General features: G+C 37.9%; 1 protein-coding gene across 1 annotated transcript in view; it reads right to left on the bottom strand.

The window, feature by feature from the left end:
• FAM199X (family with sequence similarity 199, X-linked) overlaps positions 1–17,263 on the bottom strand; it is a 47,774-nt gene that overhangs the window by 20,956 nt on the left and 9,555 nt on the right. Inside the window, exon 2 of the mRNA XM_020975106.2 lies at positions 10,126–10,345. Within this exon, the coding sequence (XP_020830765.1) occupies positions 10,126–10,345 (220 nt within the window). The remainder of the gene's footprint in view (positions 1–10,125; positions 10,346–17,263) is intronic.

Below are 17,263 nucleotides of genomic sequence, written 5' to 3'. Positions count from 1 at the left end.
GGGCAACAAGATGGAGATTAGAGACCAAAATAGTCAGTCACCAAAAGGCAATATTAGCAATAAAACTGATGTGATTGACTAAATTAAAATATAAGCTCAACTATATTAAAATATAAACTTTGTACAATATAGATCAATAATTTTATACTGCTTATAGTAAAATTTTATTAATATTGTTTTCCATAGCCTAAATTTCTCCCTGTATCTCTCTTCCAATAAAGAGATTCAGGAAAATATTTATGGCCATTTATACATATATACATGTGTGTGTGTGTGTGTGTGTGATAAAGATATGATATCTAAAATATACAAGATATATATGTACGTATATATATATATATATATATAGATGTATATAAGACATTTATATTCAAGGTATATAAAATATATAAGGTATATATAGCTATCTTAGACATCTAGTATATAAATATATGTGATATCTAAAATATATAAATATAAGATATCTAAAATATACAAATATGGTAAAAAAAAATCACACTGGCAGCACCCAGCCCACAATAGAAAAGTAGTTCAAGAACAGAAACAATTTCCAAAGAGGAAGCACATAATTGTTTAGAATTACTTGAAAAATATCCAACCTCACTAATAATCAAAGAGATGCAAATGAAAGCAACTTTTAAGTACCACTTTGCACTCATTAAATTGGAAGAGAAGAGAAGAGAGGAAAGGAGAGAGGGAAGGAGAAAGGGAGAAATGGAGGGAAGAAAGAAAGGAAGGAAGGAAGAAAGGAAAGAAGATGAACAGGGTATGTGGAGAAATAGGTTAAATGCTGGTAGAATATCAAACCCACAGCACCTGTTACGAACAATCTGGCATCACTGAGCATCAGTCATAAAAAAATAATTATAATCTTTGACCCAATTATTCAATTATTGAGAATATACCTTAAAAGTGTTGTTTTAAAAAAAAATCAACAAGGAATTTTTTGTCCAAAAATGTTCATAGCAGCATTATATGTAATTGCCAAAAACTTGGATGCAACAGAAACATCCAATGCGTGTGGCACATTAGTGTGAGGCCCTATTTAGAGGCAGTGGAAAAAGAATAGGCTCTAGAGATGGAGTGTCTGCCTCCTACATCTTGCCTTGGTCACTTCTTACTCCCTATGGGATCCTGGGTAAGCCACTCCACCTCTCTAGCACTCAGTGTGTTCACTTGTGAAATGAGGGAGTTGGCCTTTATGGTCTCTTCCCTATGTCCTATGGTCCCTTCCAGCTCAAGAACTAGGATCCTATGAAGCCGAGTTGAAATCCTGGCCACACAACTTCTCCCTATGTGACTTTGAGCATCACCTAATCTCATCTGGTAGAAGCTTCATCATCTGTAAAACAGCAGGGTTAAATAAGATGACCTCTATGAATATTCATGAATACTGAATATGAATATTACAGGGAAATTACAACCAACATATTTGAGGAGGAAAGATACCCAGAAAAACCCTTCTGAAAGAAAAGAAAGCAAAGAGAAGAAAGTAGAAGCAGCAGAAGAATGAAAAAACCCAGGACCACAATGGGGATCTCAGAGGTGGTAACTAAAAAATTATTATACTTTATGCATAAAAATTAAGCAATTTAAATATTAATAACTGCAGAGAAAGCTTAGATGGGGCTATTGATGTTCAATATTAAAGGTTTTTTAAATGGCTTTTTTTGTTGACCCCTTTGTTTTTACATCACATTCACTTCCAAACACGTCTCTCTTCTCCCCTACACAGAGAACCATCTCTTGTAACAAAGAAAAACAAAAGCAGTTCAGCAAAATAAATCAACATATGAGGGGGAAAAAGGGAAGAGCGAAGAAACCAAGAATCATGAAGGAGATTTAAAAAGAGTAACTGAAAAAGTGTCGTGACAATTTGAGCATCAAAACTGGCTAAACGAAATCTGAATAATTACTGAGAAAGTTTTAATGAAAGATTTATTAACACAAAAGGATCAGGGCCTGAGTGACAATGCTCAACAAGAACCAGTGGCCTTGAGGGGCCTGGATTAGGGTGGCAGCAATGGTAAAAATCTATGGGTATTCATGGATAGGTCCGATTAATATAGGAAAATTAACAATATACCTCAAATTAATGGATTTCATTTAATATGATACCAAACAAATTATGAAGAAACTCCCTTTGTTGAACATGAGAAAATAACAACGAAATTTATTTGGAAAAAACAAGTGAGTTTTTGTTACAAAAGAAAGCATCTGAGGGAAGGGGGTGAACAGTGATAATGCAGTGATAATGATGCAAAAAGAAAGAAAAGAATAAATGAAAAAAAATTTAAATACATATATGAGAGCAGAGGGAAGGTCTAAAGGGAATAAGCAGGGCAGTTTTGTTACTACTGTATTAAAATTTAATATACGTTTATATATGTATGTATATGTAAAGACATATAAAATACAAGTTCACATATATGCTTCACACAAAATCCTCCTTTTCTGTTCTTTGTATCCTGAAATGTTTATGTTTCTTGATGTCCAAATTAATAACAAAAAAGGAAACAAGTGGACAAGAACCCCAAGGGGTGCACAGAAAAAGAAAAGCTGGCAAGAGGGCTCTTCCACCCCAAGGCTTGCAAACACATTACTGAGTGTTTTATCAGCAAAACTATCTGTTATTGGACAAGAAAGACTGACAAACAACAATAGAACAGAATAGATACAGCAGGCAGCCAATCAAATGTCTACAAAACACTGGTATGTTTGGTGAACTTTTTTATAGAAAAGAAAAAAGCAGCAAAGGACTCATTATTTAACAAATATTCTTTTTAAAAAATGGTCAGAATTTTTAAAGATTTAAGAACTCAGATCAATGCAATGACCAACCCTGATACCAGAGGACTGATGAAACATGATACCTACATCTCATGACAGAGAAGTGATGGACTATGGGTGCAGAATGAGATGTGCATTTTCAGACGTAGTCAATGTGAGGAAATTTGTTTTACTTGACTGAGAGTTATTTCTTTAAAAGGGCTTTTTCTTTTTTTTTTCCAGTGGGAATGGGGAAGGAGTAAAGAATAGAAACCCAGTCTTGGTGTTGCCAAAAAACATAAAGAAATTTTTTTAAAAAGGAGACCACTGAAGCATTTTTTTTTAATTTAAATGCCCAGAAGAGAATAGAAGGAATAGGTTAGAACAACCAGAACAGCTCTGAAAGTCACCTGTTGAACTTGTCACATGCTTTAAAAGACAAGAAGTATATATGAAAGGTCCACAGCTTCATATGAAAGATCCACAGCATATAACAATCTTCTTTTTCTGATCTACTCTACATATAGAAATTTGATGTTTAAGTTCTGAACAAAGAAATAAATAATAAACAAGAGAAAAAAGAAATCTTAAAAATTAGAGGACAAGTAGAGAAATAAAAGGCTATTAAACTTAAGATCAAAAAAAAAAAACCATTCGCTGGCAATTTGGTGGGAAAGGGACTTAACTCCACATCCTACACAATATATTCCCCTCCAAGTGAATTCCAGCTATATGTGTGCAAAAGAGGTTAATTATTTCATTTCAACAAAGAGAAGGGTCTTGTTATAGCAGCAAAATTGATGTACTTGACCAATTAAAATAAAAAATCAGTATAACATAAACTTTTTTTTTTTTTAGCACAACAGAACAATCTGGTACTGGCTAAGAAACAGAGTGGTGCATTAGTAGAATAGATTGGGCACACACTAGCAAACAACCAGAGTAATCTAGCGTTTGATAAACCCAAAGATCCAAGGTTTTGGGACAAGAATTCACTATCTGACAAAAATTGCTGGGAAAACTAGAAAGTGGGTACAGACTAACACCTCACAGTGTATACCAAGATAAGGTCAAAATGGGTACATGATTAGACACAAAGGAAGATATATAAGTAAATTAGAAGAGCATGGAAAATTTGAGCTATCAGATCTATGGATAAGGGAAGATTTTATAACCAAAGAAAAGATAGCATTATAGGATGTAAAATGGATAATTTTGGTTTCATTAAATTTAGATGGTTTTGCACAAACAAAACCAATGTTGCCAAGATTAGAAAGAAAGCAGGAAACCAGGGGGAAATTTTTTGCAGCAAGTTTCTCTGATAAAGGCATCATTTCTCATTTACACAGAGAATTGAGTCAAACTTATATACCAGTCATTCCCCAATTGCTAAATGGTCAAAAGAAACAAGTAGCTTTCAGATGAAATCTATAGTCGTATGAAAAAGTGTTCTAAATTACTACTGATTAGAGAAATGTAAAATAAAACAATTCTGAGGTACCACCTCATACCTATCAGATTGGCTAATATGACAAAAAAGGAAAATGACAAATGTTGGAGGCAATATAGAAAAATTGGGAGACTAATGCACTGTTGGTGGAGTTGCGAACTGATCCAACCATTCTAGAGAGCAATTTGGCACGATGCCCAAAGGGCTATAAAACTGTGTATACCCTTTTACTCAGCAATATCACTACTAGGTTTATATTATATAGCGATCAAAGAAAAAGGAAAAGGACCTATACATAAAAAAATTATTTATGGCAGCTCTTTTTGTAGTGGCAAAGAACTGGAAATCGAGGGGATGCCCACCAATTGGGGAATGGCTAAACAAGTTGTATAGAGCTGTGATTGAATACTATTGTGCTGTAAGAAATGACAAGCAAGATGATTTCAGAAAAACCTGGAAAGACTTACATGAATTGATACAAGTTGAAGTGAGCAGAACCAACAGGACACTGTACAGAGTAACAGCAATACTGTATGATGATGTTGTGTGGATGACAAATATTTAAACAAAAAAAAAAAGAAAAAAGGAAGTGTAGATGACTTAGCTATTTTCAGAAATACAATGATCCAAGACAATCTGAAAGGACTCATGATGAAAAATGGTATCTGCCTCCAGAGAAAAAACTAATGTTGCCTGAATAGAGATTGAAACATGCTATTTTTCACTTTACTTTTCTTGGAGTTTTTTTTTTTTGGTCTGTGTTGTCTTTTGTAGCATGGCTAATATGGAAATATGTTTTATATGACTATACATGTATGATCTACATCAAATTGCTTGCCTTCTCAAGGAGGGGAGAGGGAAAGAATTTGGAACTCAAAATTTAAAAAAAAAACACGAATGCTAAAAGGTGGGGTTTTTTACATGTAATTGAGAAAAAAATAAAGGAAGAGGGAAAAAATACAACTTCTTGGAGAACTGGATTGAGATGGTAATTAAAGAATAGTGTTTCAAATTTTAACTTGAGAGTAAACAAATTATTTGGTATTGCTCTGCTCTCAGAAAAAAAGCACAAGAGATTGAGAAAAAATATTTATGATTACATATGACACAAAGGCTTGACATCTAAAATATGAGAAACTTATTTTTTAAGTCACAACAGTAGTACCTAGTTCACAATGGATAAACAGTCCAATTTTCAAAAGAAAACACTTGAAAAATGCCTAACTTCACTGATAATCAAAGAGACGCAAAAAAAAAAAAACCTCTGAGGTACCACCTCATATACATCAGATTAGCAATAAAAAGAGTAGTAATAATAGTAAAAAACATAAGGGGTGGTGGGGATGCACGTTCATTGCTGGTAGAATTGCAAACCTGTGGAATCATTTTGGAAAGCCCTCTGACAGTACACAGAAATTATAAAATACTTTTGCTTTTTTATAAAGCAAGACAAAATCATAAGAAAATTGATATGGACAAAACAAATGGGCAAGATTATCAAGTGATATATTGAAAAGGCACACTGATGGATTCTAAGGAGAAAAAGATGACTGGGGGAGTAGTACAGCAGAAGAAGCCAATGACAATCTGTGCTTTGGAGCCTAAGTGACAGAATGATGCTATCTACCACTGACAGAAAAAGACAAGTAGGAAGGGGCAAATGGAGAAAGATGTTCTATTTTAGTCATATTGGGTTTGACCCATAGGAAGAAGATGGAAATCTCTGAGTCATTCCCAGAGATAAAAATTGCAGCTGCAAAAGTAGATTAGGTAAGTCAAATAAATATAATTTAGTGCAAATGAAAAACATAATTCTTTGTACACCTGCAAAAGCAGCTACTAATATTCAAGTCTATGTTATCATTTCATTAAGCACTAACGAATTCAAGTGTTTATTAAGGGATTTCTAACAGTTCATTCATGGGATTTTAAAAAACTAAGTAAAAAAACCAAGCAATGTTTGGGGCAGCTACGTGGAGCAGTGGATAGAGCACCGGCCCTGGATTCAGGAGGACCTGAGCTCAAATCCGGCCTTAGACACATAACACTTACTAGCTGTGAGACCCTGGGCAAGTCACTTAACCCCACTGCCTAGCCAAAAAAAAACAAACAAAAAACAAACAATGTTTGAGTGATTGTCCTTAAAATTAAAATTTGTTCTAAAGGTAAGAATGCTGCCCACCTATACTTTATCTCCAGTTAATAATCCCATTATTATCATTATGTGCAAAAGCACGACACTGTACCTTAAGAACTTAAGTTCCAATTGTTATGGATGGCTCTATGACTAAAAAATGAATTGCATACTGTATTTCTTTTGAAAGAAATTAAAGAAATACTATTGTGCTATAAGAAATAACGGGGGGGGGGGCTTTCAGAGAAACCTGGGAAGGTCTATATGAAATGATGCAACGTGAAGTGAGCAGAACCAGAACATCGTAACACAGTAACAGCAATGCTGTAAGATGATCAATTGTGAATGACTTAGCTACTCTGATCAATACAATGATCCAAGACAATTCCATATGACTCACGATGAAAAATGCTATCCACTTTCAGAGAGAGAACTGATGGACTCTGAGTGCAGATTGAAGTGTATTTTTTTCCTTTACTTTTCTTGCTTTTTTCTGTCTTGGAACATAGCTAATGCAGAAACATGTTTTGCATGACTTCATGGGTATCATATTTGTTGCCTTCTCAATGGGTGGAGGTAGAGAATTTGGAACTGAAAATAAGTAATTTTTTGAACAAAGGGAAGAAAGGCATGCAGCAAAAAGAGTTGAATTTGAAGTCAGAGGACCTGGTTTCAAATCCCAGTTCTGCTACTTGTGTGATCTTGGGAAAGTAACTAACTTCTCTGGACTTCAGTTTTCTCACAGATTTATGAGAAAAGAGACCACAAATAGCTAATTCAATCTCTTCTGAACAGAAGAGGTACAGAAAAGGTAAAGTGACCTGCCTGAGGTCACATAAACTAAATCAGGAGTTGAACCAGCATACTCCACATAATAGGATATGCCCATCCACATTCTCTAATCAGATCTGTATACTCCAGATAGGAGATAAATGGTACAGAGATGATGCCAACAACTTAAGGGGGTAAAATTTCATCAGTGTGGGCATCTTTTCCACTGCCCCAGCTCACTGTATGCTCCACACCTTAGTGCAAGGGTTCATAACCTGAGGTCAGTGAATTTGTTGTGTTTTTTAGAATATTTTGGTAACTATTTCACCATAAATAGGACTTCTCTGCATCCTATGTATTTCATTTTAGGCATTTAAAAATATTCTGAGAAGGGGCTTCACTATCACTACACTGCCAAAGAGGTACAGGACACAAAAACAGGTTAAGGCCTTCTGCATTAGTGCTATGACCAAAACCATTTGCTAACTAACTTCTGGCAGGTAGATGGCACAATGGATAGAGCGCTGGACTTGGGGTCAGGAATTCCTGAGTTTGAATCCTGCCTAGGACACTTAGTAGCTGTGTGACCCTGGACAAGTTACTCATTCCCCTGCACTCATCACCATAAAATGAGGATAACAGCACCTGCCTTCCAGGGTGTTGTGAAGATCAAATGAGATAATAGAGGTAAATAGCTTTGCAAACTTTAAAGTGCTATTGAGATACTAGCTATGATCATCATCATTTACCCAAGTTCTCAAGAGATGAAGATGCTGAGGATCAGGTAAGGTGTTTGGCCCAATGGTGGCAGGTGCCTCAACCTGAGTCGGAATTTGACTTCGTCTCTAGCACCCCTTCATAATAACTGCCATTTCTATCGTGCTTGAAGCTTTGTAAGACATTTAACACACATCAACTTATTTGATCCTGGTAACAACCCTGTGACTAAGGCCATTCCAGTTCTAAATCTAGGACCCTGTGAAGGAAGAGGATTTTCTCTTTTTGATTGGTAAAAAAGAGAGTCAACTCCCCCAGAAGCCTAAATTTCTAAGATTTAAATTTTTGAAATATTTATACAAATTTAGTAAGAATCTTTCCATGACAAAAGAATGTTTTTTAAATGTTTTCCAATTTTGTTAAACAGTACATTTAAATAAACTTAAATCCATCAGATTATTAAGAGAGTATACATATTCTAATTTCAGACGAGGGAAGGCATTACTGGATATAATTAGAGTCTAGTCTAATATTGTAAACACTCACATTTACACAACAGCAAATACTAGTGGTAGCTCTCCCTTACAACTACATATGAAAATGCTAAATAAACTGCATGAGATAAGCAAGGTATAAAAAGTGTCATTTCTAAGAGGACCCACCACGAAAGCATTCAATGTAACTGCTCTCTTGGGAAACTTTGTAGGACCTTACTGTGAACAAGGGACAAGTTGTGGGCAGTGGGAGGATATTGGCACCCAAACTGCAATGTTACAACAGTATATTTGCATTTGCTAACAAAGGCTATACCCAAGCTGTACCAGCATCTTCATCTAATCTGAAACAAAAGACATTTTATATATGCATGGTTTGGGGACGAGGATAGAACCAGGGGAGAAATGAATGAAAGGAAAAGAACTCAGCAAGTGATAAGCCTCCTAAAGGCAGTGTGGCAAGCACACTGTAGCTGGAGTCAGAAGACATGGTTGTAAATTCTGGCTCTTCTACCTAGGATGTGTGTGACTCAGGATCTCCACTGTCTCATCTCCAAGATCTCTTCTAGCTCCAATTCTACCAAATAATTCTTTGCATATTAGATGATTCAAAAACCCTTACGTACTTTCGCTTAGCCTGTCTCAGTTTCCTCATCTGTAAAACAGGGATAATAATAGCACCTACCTCCCAGGGTTGTTGTGGGAATCAAATGAAATAATATGTCAAATACTTAGCAAATCTCAACCTGCCCTAAAATAGGAGTTATTATAATTATTATTTCTACATAATTCTCATCTATGGTCCTCAAGGTCTTTGACTCATCTCATATAATACACATAAGTCACTAGATTATATATAAATTAACAAGAATGTCTACAGCAAGTATCAGAAATTTATAAGATCCATTAATTAAAATGGAGCAAAATAAGTAAGTATACCCCTTGCTTTATCTGGCCTCACAGCTCATGTTAAAGCAAAGACCTGGGGTTCAGGGAATTGCAAGAAATTGGTACTAAGGAAGCTGGTACAAACAGAAGTTTTATTATTATGAGGTGCAGCAAGCAGGCACAACATCAAAAAAAGGACGGACACACACACACACATTCTCTATGGCAATATAGAATGAAGTTTGTCCCCACAAATACAAGAAGCTCTCTGAATACTAGAGGGAGTAAGTCCTATCAGAGGAAATACATGCTGAAAGTTGGGGTTTAGGTAGGGAAGTTTTATGCCCCCAAACTGGACTTGGTGGAGAATAGGTAATCAATGCCAGATGCGGAAGAGGGAATTCCTAAACAGATCCAGATGTGGTAAAGTTCTTGGGGTCACTCACTGATACCAGACTCAGGTGAGGATCAGGTAGGGGTCTTTCTTTAATGAGACCAGAAACTTGGAGAGTGTTTGAGTTGGCCATCTGGGGGCAGCAGAAGGAGTAACTTACAGGCCACTGAAGATGGCCAGGAGTTTTATCCAGTCAGAAGCTGCAGAGATTGACACAAGGTTAAAATAATCAAAACAATGGAAAAATACAAACTTCTCTGTCACTGCCTATATGCTTTATGGACGTTAGGACCACTCAGCCCAAATGACTCCATATTAGAGTCCTATCATTATAACTATAACATCAAACAATATAAAAATTACAATTATTACATCCTTGAATTATCAGCTTTAGATTAGGTTATCAGATCCAAAGAGACACTTGAAATTAAGATGAAAAGCAAAGTGCTATCAAGGGAATCATATTTTGTATGTCTGTTGATAAGGAGAAAAGAAAGAAAAAACCTACCTGCCACTCAAATTCACTGTCTGACCAGTCCCAGTAAGTGCTAATAGAAGAAGAGACATCACTGCAGACGCTTCCCTCAGGGAATAAATCAAAAGATGTGAACTCCTGGTCATCTAGCAGAGAATAACAATCATCCTGGTCACCGACAGAAACTGATGAAAAGAGCTCCTCACTGCATTCAGAGCTCGCTACACTGGTTCCGCAGGAAGTCAGGTTCCACCTGTATAAAACCCAACAGAAAGTAAATGAGTAGCAACAGCCATTTACAACAAATGGGGCAATGCTTTAATTCAAAATCCAACATGCACGCACACGTGCATGCTCACAAACATGAACTGAAGCCACAGGCTGGATGTGGAGGCTAAGGTTGGCGCGCTCAAGGAAAAATTTACCTCAGAGTTTAAAGGGGGACCCAAACAAGAAGGGCAGTAATGGAACTAACTATTGGGTTCAATTTAATTGATTCTTTAAAAAACAGACTATAATGTAATATAGTCATGGTGAAGTCACATATAATTCTCTTTCTGATCTTTTTTTGTATAAGGAAATATTCGTCAAATTCATAATAATAAAAATACAAACAAAAAGAATTGATCTCCTTTATAAGAGGTTCATGACTAAAAAGTGAACATGGTTTCTAAAAGTGCTTAGGTGGAAAAAAATTTATATATGCAAAAACATAAGCCCAATTACACATAAGCCCAATTGCTTTGCTACCTGTGAATTTAGAAGAACATTATTATCTCCACATTTTAACAACTGCACACATAATACATTGAAGGGAAACTGAGGTATGCAGTGATTGAGAATTCTGCCTAAAATCAAACAAATCATGGAATCATACATAGCCTGTCACTTAGAAAGGGGCCTTAAAGGCCATTGAGTCCAACCATCTCATTTCAAAAATGAGAAAATTAAATCAGAGAAAGATGAGCCTCCCAAAGTAATTGGTCAGTAGCAGGACTAGGCCTAGAGCCCAAGTCTTCTGGCTCCCAATGTATTATTTCACTAAATATGATGTGATCTCAAAGAAAAAAAACAATGAATTCCATGCCCCTAGTTTCCAAAAACTTTTGTACAAAAACAATTTCTATGAAAAACAGGTGCAGTCAGATTGAAGCCATAGGGACTCTAAGGAAGAACTTGTGATTTCTAAGCACAGCTTTGCTAGTGACTCACTACAAAGCACAGCAAAGTCAGCAAATTCCTCTCCTTTTACCACCTACCAGTAGGGATGCTGAGAGGTTAGTATCTGCAACAGGCTCAAACCCTGTTTATAAAAGCTAGTTTATAAAATGTTACTGTATTGCAAAGGAGGTCCCTACTCACACGAACTGACTAAATTTTGAGGGAAAACCAGTAAGTATGAAAAGATGTTCAAGTTCAAGACAAACATACAACTTTCTCCAGTTTAAAAAAATAAATACCAAAATGCTCCACATCCCACTATTATTTGACACAGAACTGGAAAAGCTAAACATAGCAATAAGACACAAGAATAAAAGTATAAACATTTGCAAAGAGAAAACAAAACTATCCCTATTTGCAGAAGATCTTAATGGCTTACTTAGAAAACTATAAATTATTAAAGAAACTGAGATGCTTAATAATAAAAATTATACTACCTAAATGTATATTATATTATATTAATTATATTATAATTATATATCACATCTAATTATAACTAGACAAAATTTTGGAGGAATATAATAAAAAAAAGGAAAGAAGGCCCAGAATTACCAGATCCCAATTCAACTATAATATAAAAAGAGTAATCATCAAAACCATTTGATACTAGCTAAAAAACTGAAAAGCTGATCATTGTTACAAGCTGGACAAGCAGCAACAACAATAAACATTTATTGAGCACCCATGGAGATACAATGGAAATACAAAGACGAAAAGGAAATAGGCCCTGCCCTCAAGGGGCTCTTGAGACCTAAAAGCAAACCTGTATCCCAATGTTCAATAAAGCTAAGGCCACAAACAACTCTGCCCTGAGTCACTTAAGGCCCCTTTCTTTTCCCCTCCCAAAAGGTTGAGGATTAAGTAGTAATAAATTTGTGATTAAGTCCAATGCTCTGTCAGTCACTAACACACAGGGAATGGGCACCGTGAGCTAAGCACTGGGCCACAGTTTTACAAAGGCAAGGCTAAAAGGATTATTTAAAATGGGAATGTTCCAAATTTATGAAAAAGCAAAATCCATGAGATGTTGCTTAACTCAATTTAAGCTACCAGGAAACAAATCTTCTTAGCACCTGCAAGAACATTAAAGACAGACTTAGGAGAGAGTTTGAGGAGGTGGCAGTTTAACATGAAACTACTTTGGACATTTTTAGACAGGACACCATGACTTTAACAGTAACCTTGGAAGGAATGACCAAGCAGCTGTCCTTGCTGGGTCATTGAATCCTTTCAGGTATAACCAATGGCTCTGAGACCTAATTTCTTCATTGTGGAAGTGCAGGAGTGTGCAAAGCACATAGTTTTGTGGAGGCCTGTGTGAAATCATTACTAATCCATAGTTTCATAACTCGTAAGTCACAGAAAAGAGGCAGTGTGGTAGAGTCAAAATGGAGTTAGTCAAAAAAACCTGGATTGACGTCCTGACATTTCTGAGCTATGTGACCAGGCAAGTCACTTTACCCTTGAGCCTCAATTTCTCTACCTGTAAAAGGGGGATGATAATTCTCTATTACCTATAGCACAAGGTTGTTATTTAAAAAAAAAAAAAGTTAGCCTTTACTGCTCTGGCCAAGTGCCTCTGGCCTTGGCTGTAGTTCTGATGTGCTACCAACAAGATGTAAGGTGTACATAAGGTACAATTCTTCCACACAGTTTTCACAGTCTTCTAATGTCAAAGGATTTATACACACATGAGGGGTAAAGACAATACGATTTTAGGAGTGACATTCTTTACATCAGAAAATCTCCTGGCAAATAAAATGCATAGTGCATATGAGCACCTGAAAAAAGACCCTAACATTTTCCAGATAGCTCAAATGTTATTTATTCCTTCCAAAAAAAAGTCTCTTGGGCTCAGATTCCTAAAATCCAGCCACTGCTCAGATTCTTATAATCTAGCCAATAGCTTACTAATATTCAGACTCCTTAAGAGTCTGCCCAATATGACGGATGTTCTAATAAACCTTGTCTTTGGCTGAAAGAAGGCTTGGGTCGAATTCTTTCAGACAGGACCCACGTGTTGTGATATTGGGGTCCCAGCACCCCTGAACCCTTAAACCACATTATTTTGGTGGCCCATACGGGGAAACTACCTAACCCCAAGTTCTTCTCCAGCCAAGACAGGAAAGTATGTAAACCTCCTCTCTCCCCTCATTTCTTGCTCTGCAGCAAGGCTTGGAAGTGCTTTTAGGGCAGACAGTTACGAGGCTGTCTCTCACTCAGCCTGAAGCTCTCAGGCTCTCAGTTCACTGGGTCAGTTGAAGGCTATGGACCTGGGTACACCTCCCACAGCATAGAGGACAAGGACGGACACCCTATCTGGAAGTGTATGCTCAATTCTGTTAATTCCCTCAGCACTAGGGAATTGGGGAAAACTGCAGTTCCTTTTTGGTTCCCTTACTTACTCCCTTCCCTCTGCACCTCTGAATCTTCCTTCATGGAGGTTACAGGGAAAGTTAGAACAAGTTAAAAATATGTTGGCATATTCTGGAAGTTTTGTGATTGATCATTAAGGAATTTTGATACACCTGTACAACCTGGTCACTCCCTTCCCTTGAGTCAAGAGGGTATCTGTTAACCCCTCTCATAGAAGGAGTTTCACCCTTTACCCCTCACCTGGGAAAGGAAGGGGGGGAGGGGCAGCAGCTACAGCATGGGGGCCCCCTGGCAATGGTCTTGGGCTCTAGGGCAACCTTTGCCTGGAAGCATCACCCAGGTTCAGCACATCTTGCTCAAGGCAATGAAGCTAGCCTCTGAACTTGGGTAAGCACACTCTTTTAAATGTATAGTTTTAACTGCTAATGATGAGATGTTGATTCTCTGTGCAAAGTAATTTGGAAGTGCATTTAACAAAACTGAAGTCACCTGATTGGTAATGGGTTTATTTCAAGTTTCAAATTGGTGAAGTTTCTGTTATCAGTTACGTCAAGCAACTTTTCAGAATTTGGTTACTGATAAAATAATTTAGCTATTGTTGCTTATCATTTTTAATGTGTAAACTAGCCAAAAAGCTTGTTTGGATTATGAATGGCTTGCTGAGAATTTGCAAGTGTATAGAAATCTCTAATGATTGGCTTTTTACATCAGGACAAATTTAAGTTTGAGATGTAAATCCTGGAAAAGTTTTTCTAAGCTGTGATTAGTAAAACTTGCTGTTTGAGGTAAAAGCTCATAGGATTTTATTTTGAGTTGTCTGATGGGTCATAATGCATTGATAATCAATAATCTACCATCTAAGACAAATGCCACAAGCTACTCAGAGAAGGTTATACTGGTGGGAAGCCAGCATCAGAAAAGCTGAGAGGACAATTTTAGCCTCAGTCTAAGATGGGATCCTTCTGGCTCAGTTTCCCCATTATGTTCCTTTGAAAGGGAATATTATCCCGAGTATGGCAAAGGTGGATTTGATACTGCGTAGTTGGAAAACTGAATTATCTGAATCCAAACAGAGCTAAGGATGTTTTATCCTCTCAAACTTGGGCCCTGAATCTAGTACCTGTCATATCTGGGCCCTGTAGTCTTTTCTGTCAGATTTGTGTCTTCCAGATTACAGGCCATTCACCTACAGTTGGTAGCAACAGCAGGTACCAGCCAATGTCTATTGTTCCCTGGATGCAGCCTGTGCTCAGTTCCAGTCAACCTCCTCTTTGGGATCCTCTCAAGGCGGGGAAAGCTCTACGGCCCTTGCCAGCAGGAAGCAGTTTTAGAAGACGAGACCTTTGCCCCTTACATCAAAAGAATTTGGGTCCCATTTGTTTGAGGGGGGAATGATGAGGATAAGATCTAGACCCCCCCCCCAAAAAGGAAAAACCCTGGACCTTCCCACATGGCCAAATCTCTGGTGTTCTCCTGAGGTTATAATTCCATACCTCCCTATAGCCCCAGGTCACTTCCCACCCTTACTCCTATCTAGGCTCCATTCTCCCTTGGCCACCCCTGGAGTTCTATTACCTCATAGACTACTTGACCACTCCTAGATACCTCCAATAGTCTTTCTGTATATAAGGTCCATCTCGTCTCCATTAAGATGCTCAGATTTCTAAAATCTAGCCACGGCTCAGAATCTTATAACCTAGCCAATAGCTTACTAATGTTCGGACTCCTTAAGAGTCTGCCCATGCTCTAATAAACCTTGTCTTTGGCTGAAAGAAAAAAACAAAAAAAAAGTCTCTTGGAGAAAGAAACCCAGCTCAGTCATCAAATCTGAACAGAAACAGAATACTCTTTAAAATGTTCCCATTCATTCCTAGGGGATTGTCAATACGATCCTTTGACAGTGCTGTGATGGACCAGAGAGCAAACCCCAAGGAGCTCACCCCATGAAGCTCTTCAAACCCTCTACATTCTGTTATGAGCAGATATTACAGGATGCTAGACTCTACAGGCACTTACTAGTTCCGTGCTTCCATTGGCTAGAGATTATAGGTGTCACATAACTGACAGGTATTCCATATTTGATAATTACAAAGAACTGGCCTTAGGAGAACCTTCAAATTTTATGAGGTTGTGAGAAGGAAGACAAAGTCAACAGAGAAGAAAAATGACTGGTCTGTGCCAGTTTGATAAGCCAAACTGCCAGGAATGAGAAATAATTCTGTAAAAGTTGGTAGACGCCTTTTACTTGTCAGTGAATTGAAAACTTAAAATGACTAAGCAGAGTTTTATAGTCATCAAATATGCCCTAAAGATCACTGATTAAGCCAGTGACAGCTGAGGGGAGAGAAGAAATCAAGAGTTGCGAGTTCAGTGTACTGACCACTAGTAACACAAACAGATAGGTGATTCATGCAATAGAGATATTCCACTGGAATATATGCAGTAGAACCTGAGCCTGGGAATCCATTGAGGTGCTGAGTGATGTTGCCTTCTCTTTCATGTTAGTGTGTGTGTGAAAGGGGAACAAATAATAATGGTTGTATAGCACCTCAAATCCCTTTGGTTTTGTGGGGGGGGGGGGGTTTGGCCATGGCTTTTCATGTTGTCCAATGAGTCTTCATTTTCTTCCTCTTCGTCTTCCTCTTCTTTTTTTTTTTCCCTAGGCAATTAAGGTTAAGTGACTTACCCAGGGTCACACAGCTAGTGTCAAGTGTTTGGTCTGAGGCTGGATTTAATCTCAGGTCCTGACTTTAGGGCCAGTGCTCTATCCACTGCGCCAGGTAGCTGCCCTTCAAATCCCTTTGAAAACAACTTCTGTCTGTACACAGTTGAAGGTAAACAAGACAAAACCAGGGAAGCTTGAATGGGGGCTTGAATGTCCCCAAGCATCTTTTGATGTCCTTCACCCCCCAGATAGGAAAGGAAGGCTAATACAAGATACTACAAAGCATCAGGGCCCCTGGCACTTGGAATGGCTAGCTATGTGCAGTAAAAATGGAAGTCTCCAAGCATAAGCAACTCTGGGGGACAGACAATCGGGCAGCGGGTAGGAGTGCTACAAGGCCAATCTTGGAGAGAACAGCAAGTGTCTTTTGTGAGCTCTGTAACTTTCAGGGGATGTTCCACTTCAACCCAAAGGGATGACAAGAACTCTAGCAGAGGGCTGCCTCCTGCAACTAATGGATGCACTTTCACACATGGCCCTGCCCCCACACCCTACTCCTTGTTCCCCACTGTCACTTGCAGACTCTCCCTCTCACCCCCACCCAGTAACCTCTGCTCCTCTGAGGTTCAGCCACTCGATCCATACTTACCACTGAATGGAAAGTCTCACAGCTGTTGTCTCCCACCCCCCAGGTCACAGCCCTTCTTTCTTTGGTGTCTGGCTCCCTGTGTGTCTCTCTCCCCCCTCTTCCACTGCTACCTTCATACTAGGGAACTTCAACACATATATACTGACTCTCCCTCAAATACTCAGCTCCTCAATTCACTTATTTCCCAAGACCCCCTCTTCCACCTCACCACAGCTACACACAGAAATGGCCATACCCTGGATCCTGGCATCACCCACAAG

Source organism: Phascolarctos cinereus, unplaced genomic scaffold, assembly GCF_003287225.1.
Source record: "Phascolarctos cinereus isolate Bilbo 61053 unplaced genomic scaffold, phaCin_HiC Scaffold_8;HRSCAF=390, whole genome shotgun sequence".
In the NCBI taxonomy this organism is placed as follows: Eukaryota; Metazoa; Chordata; class Mammalia; order Diprotodontia; family Phascolarctidae; genus Phascolarctos; species Phascolarctos cinereus.
The sequence above is the reverse complement of the archived record's forward strand: the minus strand, read 5'-3'. Positions and strand labels throughout refer to the sequence as shown.